The sequence below is a fragment of the Sinocyclocheilus anshuiensis genome, unplaced genomic scaffold (genome assembly GCF_001515605.1).
Source record: "Sinocyclocheilus anshuiensis isolate Anshui unplaced genomic scaffold, SAMN03320099.WGS_v1.1 scaffold566, whole genome shotgun sequence".
Classification (NCBI taxonomy): domain Eukaryota; kingdom Metazoa; phylum Chordata; class Actinopteri; order Cypriniformes; family Cyprinidae; genus Sinocyclocheilus; species Sinocyclocheilus anshuiensis.
In genome coordinates, this window is record NW_015542410.1 from 2196713 (window position 1) to 2215679 (window position 18967).

General features: G+C 36.2%; 2 protein-coding genes across 3 annotated transcripts in view; one reads left to right on the plus strand and one right to left on the minus strand.

The window, feature by feature from the left end:
• Positions 1 to 4614, minus strand: part of LOC107693270 (lens fiber membrane intrinsic protein-like) — a 6495-nt gene extending 1881 nt beyond the window's left edge. Inside the window, exons 1-3 of the mRNA XM_016492576.1 lie at positions 4342 to 4614; positions 2897 to 3110; positions 2303 to 2452 (exon numbers count right to left, since the gene is read on the minus strand). Of these exons, the coding sequence (XP_016348062.1) occupies positions 2303 to 2452; positions 2897 to 3071 (325 nt within the window). The 5' untranslated portion in view covers positions 3072 to 3110; positions 4342 to 4614. The remainder of the gene's footprint in view (positions 1 to 2302; positions 2453 to 2896; positions 3111 to 4341) is intronic.
• Positions 4615 to 7923: 3309 nt separating this feature from the next.
• Positions 7924 to 15989, plus strand: LOC107693382 (upstream stimulatory factor 2-like). Of its 2 annotated transcripts, XM_016492745.1 has the most exons (11): positions 7924 to 8378; positions 9594 to 9637; positions 9731 to 9849; positions 11195 to 11314; positions 11422 to 11578; positions 12494 to 12581; positions 12897 to 12941; positions 13774 to 13832; positions 14296 to 14390; positions 14487 to 14615; positions 15258 to 15989. In XM_016492745.1, exons 1-11 carry the CDS (start codon positions 8341 to 8343, stop codon positions 15342 to 15344), a joined length of 981 nt encoding a protein of 326 aa, XP_016348231.1. In that variant the 5' UTR covers positions 7924 to 8340; the 3' UTR covers positions 15345 to 15989. The 2 variants fall into 2 exon arrangements, with proteins under 2 accessions (XP_016348231.1, XP_016348232.1); XM_016492746.1 differs by lacking the exon at positions 12897 to 12941 and having other exon boundaries at positions 7925 to 8378.
• The last annotated feature ends 2978 nt before the right edge of the window (positions 15990 to 18967 follow it).

The following is an 18967-nucleotide window of genomic DNA, read 5'->3' on the forward strand; positions in this document are numbered from 1 at the left end:
TTAAGCGGCTCATGTTTTATTAAAATATAGCCTACACATATTGGAATGTTTGTTGTTTCTTCCAATAAAGTCTTATATTGTCTTCTGAAACTCTGACTTTGAATATTTTTGCAAGACTTTCTACACTACAAAGGCTACTTCTACTTTTTGTACCTCACTTGGGAAAAAGTTTTAAAGTTCAGATGAGGAACGACCACCATTTCTATGAATAAAAGAGGGAAAGCAAAAACATTCTGAAATGAATATTAGAAATAGCTGGCATACTAAGCCCTACCGTAATAGCTGCAACAACAACAAAAAAAAATTGTGACGAGGGTCTCACTCACAAAATACGCCCATTTACTGCTATATAAAAATGTAAACCCAGCTTCGATCTTTTATTGCTCCATTTTTCTCACAACTGATTAACACAGGATGTGCCTGACTATGAATTTGAGCTGGTGTGAAACTGTGAAACAAGTCTGATACTCATGTCCACATGGTGAAATAAATGCTTATGAACAGTTGCAAAAATGATGCAACACTAAAAGTGAAATTATATTGCAAAACAGTTACATATAACTACATGTACAAGCTCTAACTTCCAACAACATAGAAAGATGCTCTAAAAATGTGTTTATGTGAAGTCATAATGTATTGCAATGCTACAATATATCAAGACAGAAATTTCACAGAAAATGATATGATGTGGAATTTTATTGAAAAAAAAAAATGAAACGTGAAATAAACACTTGTGAAGACTGGTATTTTTATCTGAGCAGAATTATACAAGTATATGTGCGTGTGTAAAAAAAGAGTCCTTTAATGTGGTTTTAAACTATAAATTTGTCAGTGTATTTTTGAAGTTTAAAGTTATTAAACTTATATAACATTAAGGTGTGATGAAGTTCCTGATGACTTTTGAGCCAAAACTTTCTGCTGCTTGCAGTTTTTCCTTCTTCAGGTTAGCGACTTCCAACCACTCTCCTGGATTCATACATTCTGTGGGCACACATGTAGAATATCCCTGCAAAAGACAATTTTCAAATCATAAACATTTAAGTAAGTGTGAATATTTGTTCTAGTATCAACTAAAAATGAAATAAATACATGAAAGAATTAGCACGTACATGTAACAGCAATTATTTACTTAGCTGTTTTTGTTTGTTCCAAACCATTGGTAGGTCACCATATATTAAAGGGTTAGTTCACCCAAAAATGAAAATGATATCATTAATTACTCACCCTTATCCCGTTCCAAATCCTTAAGACCTCCGTTCATCTTCGGAACACAAATTAAGATATTTTTGATGAAATCCGAGAGCTCACTGACCTCCATAGACAGCAAGGGTCCTACCACAATCAAGGCACAGAAATGTAGCAAGGACATCGGTAAAATGGTCCATGTGACATCAGTGGTTCAACAGTAATTTTATGAAGCTACGGGAATACGTTTTTGTGCGAAAAGAAAACTAAAATAACTTTATTCAACAATTTTTCTCTTTCGCGTCACCCTAGAGTGCCATTTTGAAGAGTATCATGAAGCTTACGCATGATTTTCCTACATGTAAACAACATTTAGAGGAGAACACTCGCATGTGTCGTGATACTCTCCAAAATGGCGCTCTAGGGTGACACGGAGGCGAAGAATTGTTTGATAAAGTTGTTATTTTAGTTTTCTTTGCGCACAGAAAAGTATTCTCGTAGCTTCATAAAATTACAGTTGAACCACTGATGTCACATGGACCATTTTAACAATGTCCTTACTACGTTTCTGTGCCTTGATCGTGGTAGTACCCTTGATGTCTGTGGAGGGTCAGAGAGCCCTTGGATTTCATCAAAATATCTTAATTTGTGTTCCGAAGATGAACAAAGGTCTTACGGGTTTGGAATGACATGAGGGTGAGTAATTAATGATATAATTTTCATTTTTCGGTGAACTATCCCTTTAAATAATGAGAACAGGCACACTTACATTTTAATGTGCTTTTTAATATGAGTTTGGTCTGGTTTTATTTTTTGTGACAGAACATTATCATGAGGTCAATCAAAGTCCTTTCAACCACATCCTTAGGCATATTATTTCCATTCTGCACCACGAGAACATTTCATAACTTTTAGCATGCCATAAAAACTCACTTTATTATGTTCTACCACTTGAAATTCTGAGTCAGGTGTGAAAAAAAGTGATAGGTTAAAAATGGACAGAGGAAACGTAGTGGTGCCATCTATATTTTTGACTTTGAGAACAGTTTTTAGTTATACTTAAATATGCTAAAATTTCACATTCTACAGCTCACTGTGCCTGTGTTTTGTGACTTACTGGAGATGAAAAACATGATTCCTGCTGCAAAGGAACGACTGAATCTCTCAAAGGCAGAAAAATGGGCAAATGAGAGGATGCCTGCCATGATGCTCGCAAAGCACGCCATTCCCGATAGGATCATGAATGCCCGTGTGGCATTCCAGTATGCTGGGGAAACAGACAAGAAACGATCATAAAACAACAGTCAAGATGGGTATGTTCATTCTCTTCTCATCCCAGCCATATCTTATCACTGTTTGTCGGATTTTTCTCATGTGATCTTTAAAGAACTGTCCCAGCAGAATCCCCTTGAATGAACCAGAGTACAGCTCCTGTAATCTCAGATGCCATCTTATGAGACCAGGGGTACAACTTTGGAGCACCTGTTCAGAATGCGACTGTGCAAGGCTCAGACAACACAAACCAGAGTGTGGAGCTCTGTATGGCAAAAATAATAAAGCACTGCCATCTACAGGCAAAAATGGTCTAGAACCTCAAATGCAGGTGCCAGATTTCTTGTATGATGTTGTTGACTCTACATATGACTTATAACTTCACAATGATTTAAAATAGCCATGAATGCATGAAGTTTGCATGAATATATTTGCTTACCTATACTTGCTGTCTGCATGTAGCACTTGTTGGCCATGCAGTACCTCCACAGGCCCTGGTGGGCATAGCTGCCTGAGAGGCGATACTGCATCCAATAGTCTGTCGCTGTGGAAACCACTATTAGGATGTTCCCAATAATGGCACAGAACAGGCCGCCGCCCATAAAGCTGTACATCCTGATACATGCTGTGACTATGCAGGAAGGAGATATACACTAAACAGACAGGAGAGATGTTTTAATTTTACACATACAGATGCTTATGTGCACACATTAATAAACGTCATAAAAAACTTCCTATAATAAACCAAAAATATAAATAAAACATAAAATCAAGCAATTTTTTTCTCTTCAAACCAACATTTGGCTAAAATGTCCACAGATATTTCAACACAAATTTTGTAATTCAACAAATTAAACATATTATATCAAATATGAACATGTATAAATATTAGTATATTAAAATAACTCACTCAAAGGCATTTCACTCAAGGTAAACACAAAAGCATTTGCGCATGCATGTTTTAAAAATACATGAGCAAAATAGCATTACAAATTTGGTATTATAAGCAATATCTATTTTTTTAAATTACTCCTCAAGCTTTACAGTTATAGATTTTTTTACACTTGCATAAATCATTTCATTTATCATGTTTCGTCAACTTAAAAATACAGATGTTACAGTCTTTTTGCAACTATGCAGGAAGGTGATATACACTAAACAGTTAGGAGGAAAGTTTTGATTTTACACATACAGATGCTTATACTGAATACACATTCATAAATGGCACAAAAATCTTGTAAAGCTAATAAACAAAAAATATAAATAAATATAAATAATACATTTTATAAAATCAAACTATTTTTCTCTTCAAACTATATATGGCTAAATAAATTTGGCTAAATAAAAATGTCCACATCTTTTGGCAAAAATTGTAATTCAGTAGATTAAAAATATGATATTAAATTAAATATTAACATGTATAAATATTAATACATCAAAATTACCTGATTTAAACACAGAAGCATTTGAGCATTTTTTAGATACATTTCCAAAATAGCATTACGAATTTCGTATTATAAGCAATATACGCTTTAAAAACATTCCTCAGGCTTCACATAAATAGATATCTTTATAGTTGCATAATTCATTTTGTTCATCAAATTTCTTCACACAAGAAGCTTAAAAATACAGATGTTACAACTTTTTCAGTATACTTCAACATATTGAAATTGAGAAGCCTGTCTCATTAAAACATGAGAATTATTTATGATATTCCAGGCTATAGTCATTAAGAAAGAAAACATTTCTCTAATTTATGTAATGGACATGCCTATCTTAAGATAACTAGCCTACCAGTTCCATTCACACTGCGTTGACGTTTCAATCAATGACCTGAATATTAAGAATTACAGATATATACAAAAAACATAAAAGTTTTCATACCTTGTTGCTTCTGAGGCAAATCCCTCGTTGCTTATTCTCGGTGGAAAGAGGGAGTGAGAGAGTGGAGAACGAGAGAGAGATGTTAAGAGGCAAAAGGGAAATAGACAACCTGTGCTGCCCTTTTTGTTGATGGTGGCAAAATCCTTTAAATGCTACCTCCTCTGTCCCTGAAACAAATACACTTGAACTGGTTAGGGCAGGGGCCCTGGTGAGTCTGACTTTTCACTATGTGTATGCATGAGGTCAATGGTCCTCCTTTTGTTTGAAGAGTAGACTGTTCTGTAGCTGCACATATTCAAAGGATTGCTTTGGTACAGCTGTCAATGCAAAACGCTGAGTTGCATGCTTGCTTTGACAGGGGCCACAGTGTGGATACCCAGGCATACCTAGTTTAAAGTGCAATAAACTCCATGTTTCCCATTCGCAAATCAAATTACTAAATCCATTTTTAATAATAGTTCAAACTATTATAGGGAAAATTCCATTTGGATAAAATTATGATCTGTAAATGTGTTAATGAACTAAGTCAATGCTTATGAACAAGCTTTTATATAGAGAGAACCCATATGCATATGACTCATGTGATGTGTCAAAAACAGGTTAACTGTATGACTGACAATCACATCTGTTTAATCAAATCACATGACCTTGTTCCTATAAATTACATTACTAGTGTATATACAAATGTACTGTTGAGTGAGATTCTTGGGTGCTTGCTTTACAACAAAGCAGTAGTACCACAAAAGTGTTGAAAAATATCCATCCATCCATTTTCTACACTGGCTTATAGGTTCAGAAGCAGTGCTGGAGCATAAGTTAAAAAAATCCACATATTAATTATTTATTAAAGAACATATAGATCAGATCTCTGTGTGGAGCACTGACTGTTGTCAGACTCCTTGTGCAAACAAAAATCTCACTGGATTATTACAATTAATGGCAAAATGAATGTTTAGAAATGTAAACTGACATTTCCTACTGACATACTACAGCAAAAGATAGAAATAACTGACTTAAAACCATTTTTAGCGGGAAAATACTAGTATTCTAATAATTTTGGCCACCACTGTATGCATGTATGTATATACAGTGCCTTGCAAAAGTATTCATACCCCTCCATTTTTTTCATGTTTTGTTGTTGTTGCCTCATGTTAAACTGCTTTAAATTACTTTTTTCCACATTAATCTACAATCCATACACCATATTGACAAAGCAAAAACAGAATTGTCACAACTTCATACATTTATTAAAAATAAAAAAACTGAAATAAGTTGCATACATAACTTTTATTATATCATATTTAGCTGAAGCACCTTTACAGTCTCAAGCCTTTTTTGTTTGATGCAACAAGCTTTGCTCATCAGCATTTGCCAATCATCTGCCATTCTTCTCCTCACCTCTCAAGCTCTGTCAGGTTGGATGGGGGCAGATGCACATTTTCAGATTTCTCCAAAAATATTTGATTGGGTTCAAGCTCAGGCTGTGGCTGGGCCACTCAAGGACATTCACATAGTTGTCTATAAGCCACTCCTGCTGTGTGTTTAGGTTAATTGTCCTGTTGGAAGGTGAACCTTCTGCCAAGTCGGAGGTTCTGAATGCTCTGGACTGGGTTTTCATTAAGGCTAATCTCAATATTTTGGTGCATTGAGCTTTTCTTCTACTCTGAGGTGTCCCTCAGCCCCTGCTGCTGAAAAACAGCCCCACAGAATGAGGCTGCTACAGCACACTTTACTTTTGGGATGGTACTCTGCAGGTGATGAGCAGTGCCTGGTTTCCTTCAAACATGATGCTTGGAATTGAGGTTCATCAGACCAGAGAATATTGTTTCTCACAGTCTAAGGGTCCTTTAAGTGCTTTTTTTTTTGCAAATTCCAAGTGCGTTTTCACGTGTCTTCACTGAAGAGAGGATTGAGTCTTGCCACACCGTCATAAAGCCCAGATCGGTGGAGTGTTGCAGTGAAGTTTGTCCTTCTGTAGATTTCTCCTATCTCCACATATGATCATGGAGCTCAGCTAGAGTGACCATCAGGTTCTTGGTCACCAGTCTAGACAAGGCCCTTCTCCATCAATTGCTCAGTTTGGCCATGAGGGCAGCTCTAGGAAGAGTCCTGGTTGTTTCAAACTTCTTCCATTAATAAATTTGCAAAGATGGTGTATGGAGTGTAGATTGATATGGAAAAAAAGTAATTTAAAGCAGTTTAACATAGGGCAGCAACATAAAATGTGAAAAAAAAAAATGAAGGCACTATATTATATATATATACTTGCTGCTGGATATATTAACTGAATTAAAATACATGTTAACAACAGAGACACTGAATATCTGCATGGTCAACAGGACAATTTTAGTAGCTTATTCTCCAAAAGCACTTGGACAAACGTTTATTTTGCAGGCCTACTACAAATGTCAGGTTAAACAAAACCTTTAATCTTTTATTTTGGGTGTTTCAATGAATGATGAATGAAAATCGTTAGAAAAAAATGTTGTAATGTAGGGGACAGTGCTAGTGACAATGAAAGTATATTTTATGGTGGTTTTGCCAAACATGTCCAAAACTATACTTGGATTTTTTAGTTTTTTTCTCACATAAACATCAGATTTTAAGTATTAAGTAACTGGCAACCACAACATTTTTCACATTATTTTAATTTAAAAAAAAGGAACCCTTAAGGTGTGTGAGCTGGTGTTCAAATGTTCAAATCGTTTCCATGTTGTCAAATGTCTTTGGCTTTAGCTGATCATTTAATATTATTGTATTAATTACGTTAACTTCTCAAACTATGTACATAAAATATACTGCGTAATTATGACGACAAGGCTCAAATAAAATAAAAAAAAACACACATTTGCTCAATTTGCCATACAGCACAGCCTCGTGGCAACAGCAGTGCAAGTTCAGGAACATAGAGTAGCCGAGGACTATTGGCAAAACAACGCTTTTACTACCAAAAAAATCTCATGTTTATTTATGAAAACATGTTACACGTGTACATCGAGTAAATAATTCTGAGCGTTTGTATAAATGATGTTAGCCAGTTCATTCACATTAGAGATCCTATGCACCACTCTTGCGTTCGTGTCATGTGGTTTGACCAAAAACCCGGATTTGGATCTCGGAGGTCACCTGAGAAAAATCACCACTCGTCATACTCGTGATTCCCTGTGCTGATGTGACCAAGGAAAAATCGTATATTTTGCGCACGTTATATGTTTTGAATTACACACGGACAGATTCTAAATCAAGGTAAGTTTTTAAGTGCACTCCTTTATTAAATGCCATTTCAAACCGTCATTCATAATGAAACTCGTAAGGTTGCAATAGCAATAGGCTAACGTTAGTTAGATCTCATTTGAACTTCAATTTCCAGTTTAAGCGTTGAAAGTCTATCGCAATAATTTAGACTCCCTATTTGTTCGGTTTCTACCCCTTAAATTATCGTTACCTTCGAAATACAAGCCGTTTCAGAATACGTACACAACCATTAGTGTGTAAGTTACCTAAAATATTTTATTGTTCCTTTATTTCAACCTAAACCGCACTTTGTTTAAAATAGGCACTCCACTCCATATCTTATTGACGGCAGCGCTAAACGCTCGCGGAGGGATACGTGAAGATCGATATCAAAGCAATACAGCGCGGTTCTGAAATAAGGCGAAAACGAGGTTTTAAAGTACCAAACGCTTCAAAATAAACCGATAAATAAATCCAGTGTTAACGTAGGCGCTATACGTTTGAAAAGAAGCCACTAAGCGACTCAACAGGTCGAGCACTCGTCTAGACAGTAGGGCGGGAGTGAGTAACATACGCAACAACAACCGGTACACCTTCCGTCTTCCTCCACAGCGGTCTCCATTTTAACTCCTTGCCCAGCCTGCACCTCACGTGTCCTGGACTGTCTTTCTCACATGACCCGTGTGTTTGTCCCCGTGATCAGCGCTTCCATCTCCAGTATTTCAAGTGTCGCTGAATATCGCATTTTTAAATCCGCTCGCCTTCATGGATATGCTCGATCAGCGCTTGGACACCTCGACGAGGTGAGAGCGCGTCCTTTATGCACGGCCATCCTCAAGGCCCCAGTCAACCACTTTCTGCTCTGTTTTTTATAGTAGGGCAGTTAGCAATCATCTTTTAAGTTTATTTTCTGACTTTTATTAAGTTTTGTGCATGCCATTAATATAGTAAGTTACACGTAAGATACGAATAGTACGAAGAAAACAACAGATCGCAGGCGTTTTAACATCGATGGTCGACATATTTATATCACTATTAGCCCGATTGCTAATTTGGTGATTTTTGTCTACCCTTGGTATTTGAAAATAAAACGACAACTCCAAGCCGGTGTACGTTTCCTTTTAACAACAGTCTTCTATATTAATATTTTCTGAAATATTAAACACGTTTAACTAATATTTCAAGTAGAAATGTCGTGTTTAGTATTGTCGAAACAAAAGCTCTTCATCGGTTTTAAGCATTAAATTCCCTTCAACCTGCAAACAACTCCCAGTCTTTTCATCCAGAGGCTTTATATGTTTAGATCTTTATTTATTTAATCCCGTGTTGTTTATTTGGCTATATATTTTTATCTACAGAAAACGTTGCTATTAGTATTTTTGAATTTTGCAGACCACTATAAAAACAGTGAACAGTTTTTAGTGATGAGAAGGGGGGCGTTCACCGTTTGTTGGCCAAGTTAAGGAGACCGATCTTGATAATCTATGTCAGATTTATATCTAGAGCATCTTTCTCAAGCCGTTTTGAGTTTTTAATTGATTTCCAAATAGTTCAAACGCCTCTTTAATTAATTGCATCAATACTGAATGTAGTAGTTATGTCCGAATCGTTCTTTGAGTCGGATCGTTTCAATGAATCGATTCGCGATTCTTTCAGAAATCTGTCTGAGCTGTTCTTGAGTAAGAATAAAAAGGAGTTCAATAGCAGTATGACAAAAAAAATCGTCACATTAAAATAAGCATATCTAAATTTAAAAAACGCAAAATACATTTTCTAAAGAGTTTTTTTTTTATTATAAATGCAAATTATATCCAGGGACTAAAGGACTGAAACACAAAATTACATAAACAATTATTGTAAACCACATTATTATTTCTGAACCAGTGTTTTGAATGAACCATTTTGAAATTTCCATCACTAGAATCCGCCAAAAGCCTAAATGATTTTGATCTATATCTCAAGAGCTTGCTTTGAGTAGTTTCATAAGATGACCCAGAACATGCTCTTTCTCTATGCAGTCACGACAAACAGGAAACTGAGGAGGTTGTTCAGCTGCAGGAGGGTAAGTAAAAACATGCAGCTCAGAATGATGTGTGCATGCAGTGAATGATGCATATATCAATATACCGCTGTTCGTTTGTGGTGCATTTCTCAGGAGAGGGGGTGGGGGTGGAGGAGCAGGCAGCGGTTACCATAGCAAGTGTCCAGCAAGCAGCAGCTTTTGCAGACCACAATGTTCAATACCAGTTCCGGACAGAGAACACTGGTGGACAGGTCAGTGCGGCCTTTGACCTTTCCAGGGTTCAAACTGGGGTCACTCTGTAATAAAACATGGCCTGGAGTCATGAGTTTCTCAGTCAAGGCTCTTATGAGAATGCTTTTATGTCTGTATAATGCCTCTTATGTCTGCGAGTGTCATTTTAGTATTATATATTATTATTATTATACTATTGAATTTAGTATTATTTATTACTATTAAATAAAAATTGGGTAACACTTTATTTTAAGGTGTCCTTGTTACACGTTACGTGTACTTACTATTATAATAACAATAAATTATGCATAATTACATGCAAGTAACCCTAAACCAAACCCTAATCCTAACCATATAGTAAGAACATGCAGTTAATTACTATTCCTCAGTACTTAAATGTATAATTACACTGTAACAAGGACACCTTAAAATAAAGTTTAACCAAAAATTATTGACATATTCTGTATTATTGTAGTATTTTTATATTTTAAAATTTTTATATTTCAAATTAGCTTTTATATTTATATTTTCAGTTTTGTGTTTAAGTTTTAGTCATTTTACATGCTTTTGTTATTTTTATTAGTTCTATTTCTTATATATCTTAATTTCTGTCTATTTCAGTTTTAGATTTAGCGATTTTAGTACTTCAACCAATTTTATTTCAGTTATTTGGCAAGGAAACATTTCTAATTTTCATTTAAGCTTTTTCTATTTAGGCTTTTCATCTAATATTTATTTTTCATTTTCATTGTACTCTGTGTCAGTTAACAAAATCTATTTTTAATAATTTCTTTTTTAGTTAACAATAACAACACTGCTGTATAAACCAACAGCAGTTTATAGCTCTATTATAACTTTAAAGTCAACAAGAAATTAAAATTGCCTGAATTTACTTTCATAATGCAAATTCCTGGTGTTATTGTGAACGATTCATCGGTGCGTATTATTACAAAAGAAAAAAAAATCTGTTTATTCATATTCTTAAAAAACAAAACAAAAAAAAACTCCCTCTGAAACTGCTTTCCCTTTTTGCTGACATCACCTGGGCAGTTCAGGCTACTGGATGATGCTAAGCACCAGCCAAATAGCTATATAGGCATTATTTTAGCAGACTTATATTCTAGTATGTAATGTCCACTGTTTATTATAATTTAATTTCTGATAGATAAAATCAAGTCCAATCCTGCTTTTTTATTTACTGTTGAAAATTCTATTTGATTCAGAAACTATGAAATTAAGTTTCAAATGAGAAATAATTTTTGCTTTAATGCATTTGTGTTATTTAAATCCACATAATTAGATTATGCAACTTAAAGATACAAAACATTCTTACAAAGTTCACCTTTGTGTTCTGTCCTGATACAGGTGACGTATCGCGTGGTCCAGGTAACAGAGGACCATTTGGACGCAGCAGGAGATGGAGGAGCGGCAGTCAGTGTAGTGTCCACAGCCGCCTTTGCGGGCGCACAGCAAGCGGTAGCACAGGTGTGTATGGAGCAGACTGAACTGAAGCATGGAGAAAAGCAAAAAAATGAATGCAGTGTCAGCTTTGCATGCTTGTCTCTCATATTTCTATATCTGTCTCTCGATAGGCTGTCATCCAGAACCCATTCAGTAATGGAGGCAGTCCAGTGGGGGAAACAGTGGGGGGGGAGACACGCTTCGCCTACTTCCCAGCAGCAACTGTCAGTGACGGTACAGCTGTCTCAGTGCAGGCCACGTCTGATCCGACCCTCACACAGGCTGGAGGTCAGTCTCACATGCTAAAGTCCAAAAACATTGTTTGCCATTAATACTGAGCATGTTTTACAGCTTTACATGTTTTGCTGGTTTACATGCAAATCAATAAACCAGCGATGCAAGTAAGCTGCATTTAGAAGAATTGTACGTGAGTTGTGATGGTAAATTTAGCATTAGATCCTAGAGTACTCCAAAATGTCAGTGGGAAACGTGCATAGTTTTTACAATTGTACCACGTGTCCTATGGCTGCAGGAGATGAGAACATATTTTTTTTATCATTTCTTTGGTCAGAAATGATTCAGAATTTGCAATGTCATCCTACCCACCGTAAAACACTCACTGTGGCTGGATGCACTTAAATCTGCCGTAAGGGTGCTTTTCTGTAACGTATAACACATTCTATAATCCGACAGAACACAGATTAAAGGGTTAGTTCACCCAAAAATGAAAATTCTGTCATTAATTACTCACCCTCGTGTTGTTCCAAACCCATAAGACCTTCGTTCATCTTCGGAACACAATTTAAGATATTTTTGATGAAATCTGAGGGCTCTCTGACCCTCCCATAGACAGCAAGGTAACTACCATGTTCAAGGTCCAGAAAAGTACCAAGATGATCGACAAAGTAGTCCGTGTGACATCAGTGGTTCAACTGTAAAGTTACGAAGCTACGAGAATACTTTTTTGCGCAAAGAAAACAAAAATGACGACTTTATTCCACATTTTCGTCTCTACTGCGTCACTTGTGGACGCGCGTTCAAGACAGTACCATGGCGCGAGCGTGTACTTATAAACTTAAACAGGTTTGGAACGACATGAGGCTGAGTAAATGATGACAAAATGTTCATTTATGACAACAGATGCTGCAGCTGCAAGTTCATTCATATTGTGTTTTTCAAACATTTCCTTTTTGTTAACCCTAGGTCAGTTTTACGTGATGATGAGTCCACCAGATGTTTTACAGACTGGAGCACCACGGACCATCGCCCCTCGTACACACACATACTCTACGTAAGTATGATCATGGGTCAACATCCCTTACTTTTCCCAGTCTGCACAGCCCAGTCCACCCTTTGATCCCAGTGCTATGTACATAATGATTTGATCCCTTCACGTTCCCCCAAATTAATTTCAGTTTGCAGAACAACAAGAATGGAATTTCAAATCAAATTTGGATTAATTTTCCTGCAAAACGCCTCAAATTGAGAGTGTAGCATTAATTTTAAAATGCAATGAATTCACATATAAATATTCAAAGTATTGTCCAATCAAGTGCAGTCAGAAAAACAACCGAAAAAATTTGTCCCACTTGCCTGCCATCCCCAGAGACCTTGGTGAACGTGAGACTCTTCAACACAGCAGATCAGACTGGTGAGGAAGACCTTTTACATCCCCACCCCCTTTCAGTTGCCAGCCTGCATTTCTCTAGATACTGCCGCTATTGAGCAGCTGGCTTTTTAAAGGAATTGTTCACCCAAAAATGGAAATTTGCTGAAAATGCACTCGCCCTCAGGCCATCCAAGATGTAGATGAGTTTGTTTCTTCAACAAAACAGAGTTCCAACAGCTGATAAAAACATCTCGGTAATCCACACAACTGCAGTCCATCAGTTAACGTCTTGTGGATTATTGTGATGTTTTTTAAGATGTTTGGACTCTCATTCTGACGGCACCCATTCACTGCAGAGGATCCATTGGTGAGCAAGTGATGTAATGCTAAATTTCTTCAAATCAGTTCCAATAAAGAAACAAACTCATCTACATCTTTGATGGCTTGAGGATGAATACATTTTCAGCAAATTGTAATTTTTGGGTGAACTATTCCTTTAATTCAGTACTGTATGAATACCTTAGATGTGTTTGCTGGTGTTTGAGTTTTCTTCATGTTCGGAAGACATCACTTGAATTAATTCTAGCCTCTAAAAACCGAAATGAGGAAAAATCAAAGGGTTACATGTTTCTTTTAGGCTAACCTATTTGTCCAGATTTAAGCAAATCTTTGGGTACAATCGAATTGACCTGACTAAAATTTGTGACTCAATAATGAACTGTTGTTATATCAGTAAATGGGCTGAAGAAATGTTTGTTTTCAAATAGGCTTCAGCTGTGTTGTGTCGTGCAGATTCGTTTGGTGTTTTAATGGTGCAGTAGAACAAGCTTAACACAAGTCTCCTCTTTTTCTTTTCTCTCTCTTACTTGCGCAGGAAGATTGATGGCCCCCGGGCGCCCCGTGATGAGAGAAGGAGAGCACAGCACAATGAAGGTGAACTAATACATGTCTTTTTAGAGCTCAGAATATGTACAGTTTCAGTGAAAGCAAGAACATCTGTACAAAACAGTTATATGATCAATGTCACTAATTTAACTGATGTAAAAAGTAATGACTTTTTTTTTTTTATTATTGCATTTCAGTCAAAATGAAACTAAACTAGAAAAATGTAGAACTGGAACATTGTCCACCAGGAATTGATTGAATTGTAATGTGGAGTTACAAAAGAAATGGTTACAGTGGTGGAAGTTATTACACTTTAATAAAACATTGTAAAGACAGGTTTTTTCATTGAAAGTAACATACACGGATAACTCATTCACAAACCAGGAGCATGCATTAGGAAGAGAAAATGGGGTCAATTTGGATTTCATACCGACTTTGAGTAATTCAGTGTATAGAACAGAAGTAGCTCAGTTTGGACTGTTGCTAAATGGTTTTATTGGTGTTTTTGCAGTGGAAAGGAGAAGAAGAGACAAAATCAACAACTGGATTGTCACGCTGTCTAAAATTATCCCAGACTGCAATATGGACAGTACCAAAACAGGAGCAGTAAGTAACTTACATGGCATCAGATCTTCTGTTCTTGGACCTGTTGTACCTCTTTACACCTGCTAATGTTAATGAACTGCTTGTCCTCCTCTCTAGAGTAAAGGAGGAATCCTGTCTAAAGCATGCGACTACATTAGAGAACTCCGACAGACTAACCAGAGGCTGCAGGAGAGCTACAAGGAGGTGGAGAGAATACAAGTGGACAATGAGCTACTAAGACAACAGGTATTTTTGTTGGTGGGAGTTATGTAGGATGTACAGAGGGGTCTCAAAGTCAGAATACTAGTGTGTGTGTGTGTGTGTGTGTGTGTGTGTGTATATATATATATATAGAGAATTTTTCTGTATTCTATTTTTAATGGATGAGTTAAATTTTAATAATCAAAAAGGATTTTAATCAGTTGCGTTTATAAAACTATAAAATTATAATATAATACTGTATTAAAATGTAACAATAGTTTATGAATAGTGTTTTATTTTTCCAGAAATTCTGTTTCAGTTTTTCTGGGTTCTAATTTTGTTTGTTTGGTTATTTAGTTTTGGTCAAAAACAGTAGTAATCAAATGAGTGCTTACATCTTTAACAGTGTAACCAATCTTTTAAAATGTAATCAAATGACATTTCAACAGTTCCTTTCCGTTTTTGGCAAATAAAGTGCTGCAAAAGAGGTTTACAGTTTCAATTAAAACATGGATGACAATTTGTGATATTGTATGATCGCCTTAAAAAAATGCCTCAAGTAATGTATCCTAAGTGGTTAATAAAATAAATTAAATCCTAAGTGGTACATTTATGAGATCTTTGGTATTTTACTGACCAAGTCCGATTGGGCACATGGTAATATGTTGATTGTCCATTGTCCTGCAGATTGAAGACCTGAAGAATGACAATGCACTGCTCAGAGCTCAACTACAACAGCATGGCCTGGAAATCAGTGAAACTACATCACAGTGACAAAACAAACAAAAAAACATTCTCATCAATAAACAGTCTCAAGTGGAGAAATAACCCCTGAATGACACACTTGTTCACAACTCATCACAGACTTAAGATGTGCTGCAACTCAAGTAGGGTATGAATGCTTATTTGATAGACAGACACATCCTTCTGACAAGAGACTCTCTGACCGTTGGGAAAATAATATCTTCTGTACAAGCACATTTTGTTTTCTCCTTCACTTGTGCGAGAACTCAACAACCTGGACTCGGTCGATATGGAATAACCCTCTTCCAGAAGTATCCCGCTTGCCACAAGTCTTTGTCTTTAGTTTGAATCTCGGATTTGTGAACCAGTTAAATGCCTGCTCATGCCTAATGCTCATATTTTGTTCTGTTTGAAACATTTTGTGGATTTTATTTTTGCTACATTGTGCAAATGTTACTACTGTCTCTAACATTACAGAAGGTCTTTTTCGAGGGTTCTGGTATTGGTTCTGGTATTGTATTTATTAGCTTTCAAGAAATTGCGCATCAGCAGGTATACAAAACCTTGGCTAATGTTTTGAATTTGATTTTGTTTTTCTGTCCTGCAGTCTTTCCATATATCAGACTTTGTGAAATGCATTAATCTGGCTGATCAGAGACTTGACATTGTGGCACATCAAGAGTAATTTACAGTATAAATTTTGCTTAGAAAATAAACGAAAGTGCATAGAGTATGTTTTCATATAAAATAGAGACTTATGATATCTAAAACTGCATTACCTATAAACTTCAGTTTTCAGAGTCCATTATATTTAATGCACTGTGATTTTAGTGAAGGATGAACGAGTAGCTCAGGGTTTTGAGGTGCAGGAAAATAGCCAAGGCTCTGGAACTCCCCACTAACCTTGTAACCCTGCACTTTTTGCCCTTCGGCTTTAACATACTAGAAACTTGTACTGTATATATCATGTGTTTCAACCAGTTGTTCTTGCGTCATGAATTAATTAGAAGAAATGTACTTTATAATTCCTAATTCCCAGGCTTGTTTTTCTGCGGCAAATAAAATGGAAGATGCACAATAGAAACAAATAGATTTCCTACTGCTAGTAGTGTTCTGGCTCATTTTGTTGTAGCTTATCTTCCATCTTATTTTGTAACAATCCTAATTTAGGTTAAAACATTGATCAACAACATTTTCAACAATAAAATCAGAGATGAGCTTTAAAATCGTTCAAACACCATTCAATTAAGAGTATGAGCATCAATATCCGACAGGAATGGTTGAGTTATTGCTAATGAGCTATGCATAAGGAAACCAAACTTTAAAAGCGAGCAGATTTATTTTCTTAAACCTAAATAGTTTTAGTGTTTACCAGTTTATTTCCTAGGATTTAAAGCCATTAGACCTTAGTCAGGGAAGCGATATATTTCATTTTTGACATGAATGAAAATGGCTAAGGATAGAAATAGTGTGTTCAACGTATTGTACTGTTCTTTAACAACAGCGATCGTTCAGCTGACAAAAAGTCTTTCTGGGGGAAAAAAAAATCCATAAAACAGGTTTGAAAATTATGAAAATTATGTGATCTAGAACCTTTATACAGTGCCATTACAAAGACTAAGTCTTATCTCTCACTGCCTTGTTTTCATTCATGTTAAATTCAGTATAAAGTCTATTCAGCCTTGTGTTTTTCCCTTCCTAGTCAAACGGGCTTATTGCAAAGCTTGAATAATATAACGCTGGATTACAAAAATATTACTTTTGACTGTTTACTAGCACCCATTGTTTTATCCCCACCTCTCTTTGTTTTTTGGTATAAAAGCATCAGATTTTAAACAGCCTCAAGTTAAACCTCAAACAATCTGTGGTCATAGCAAACCAAGTGTTGAACCAGTGAAACATCAATATATGTTTCAAATCTTCAACAAAGCAATACAGAGAGTGCACAGATAACCCACACTCTGTCCTCTTTACAATATTAATGATATACTTGAATAACTGTTGATTTACGAGTCCAGATCCGTAGTCTAATGCACTGCTGCTTTTAAATCGAAGTTTAGACAGAATAGTTTTATTCATGTATACGTCTGGTTGAATTGAGCAACCCTTACCATGGCATTCTTACCACGGGTTTGATATCTATAAGCTATACAATGCAGTTGCTTTGTTTATACCTAATGACTGTTTATGTATGTACTTATATAAACCCAGAGATACAATATGTAGATTTTTTTTATTTGACAGAAACAATAATAAATAATAAACAGAAATAAATTTAAATGAACTCCTATGCAGTTAAACATTTTCTTATCTGTTACCACTCCAGTACAATCACATGAAAAGAGATTTTTTGCAAAAAACGAAAAACAAGAATTCGGCTTAATTTTTCCTTTTTTCGTTCAGGGGGTAGAAAAATTAATAAACAGCTTGAATATTCGATTTCTACACATGGGCGGGAATTAAACGCCCCTTTCTGCTGATTGGTCAGACAACAAAAAAAAAGATCAAAGTGTGCTATCATCATCAGTTCTTCCGCAGTTCCGCGCGGCAGAATACTAATCCTCTGCTGCTGCAGTTTTAAACTGTTTTATTGCAACTACATTTAATCTTTTTCTCATCAAACAACCTGGGGTGCGTTTCCCGTGCAACTACGTAACTCGCTGATTAACCACCATAGTACGATGCATCGTTGTGGAAACGAACTAGCTAGTCACGACTGTTTCCCGAAACCATGGTACCTGTGTAGCAGATCCATCGTTTAAACCACGTTGATTTCAGCTGTCGTTATGACGTTGTTCTTCTTCTTCTTCGATCTAATAGCCGACTAGTGCCATGAGCATATACCGCCACCTATTTGGTTTTATTTTCTCTTTTCTTTGACTCGAATTACGCTTTTGAAATGACGTTAGGTAGGAGTGGAGTAGCTAATAACGCAACATTAATTTGTTATGCAATAAATTATATACATACACACACAGAGTTAAAAATGTGCTCTTTTCTGATCCCATTGTCTATAATTTCACAATTTCATATAAATACCGTTTCTTATTTAATATTGATAGGCTACTTAAGCACAATTGAAAAAAGATGGGTTTTTAAAAAACTGTGATGTACTCTTGTGGACACCTGTGGCTTATTTTGCTCAATAATTTTTCCTATTTAAGTCCCCTTGCCATTCAGCCATGTGTTAATGAAAATGACACGAAAACCCCAATTTTCAAAGCATGAAATTGCAGTTCTTTTGGAGGAGGTGGAAAATAATAAAATCCAGCTATTTTCAAAGCTGAAAAACAGCATTACAAATGCTGACAAAAAGAAAATCTGGGCAGAAATCACTCAAAAAATAAATGCTGCTGGCTATGGGTACGAACGAAGCCCAGAAGAAATCAGGAATAAGTGGAGGGACTTCGCAAGTGTGACAAAATGGAGGGCTGCGGCATGTAAGAGGGAAGCAAACAAGACTGGTGGGGGTATCGATTCAGTTCTTCCTCTCACTACAGAGGAAGAGAAAGTTTTGGCCATCCTGGGGCCTGAAGCATTGGAAGGGATCCTTGGAGGTATAGATGCATGTGCATCAACCAGGCCTTTGCCTTCAAAGTTCAGGCCTCCAACATCAGGCCCTCTCCAGTCTGGCCCTTCAACATCAGGCCCCC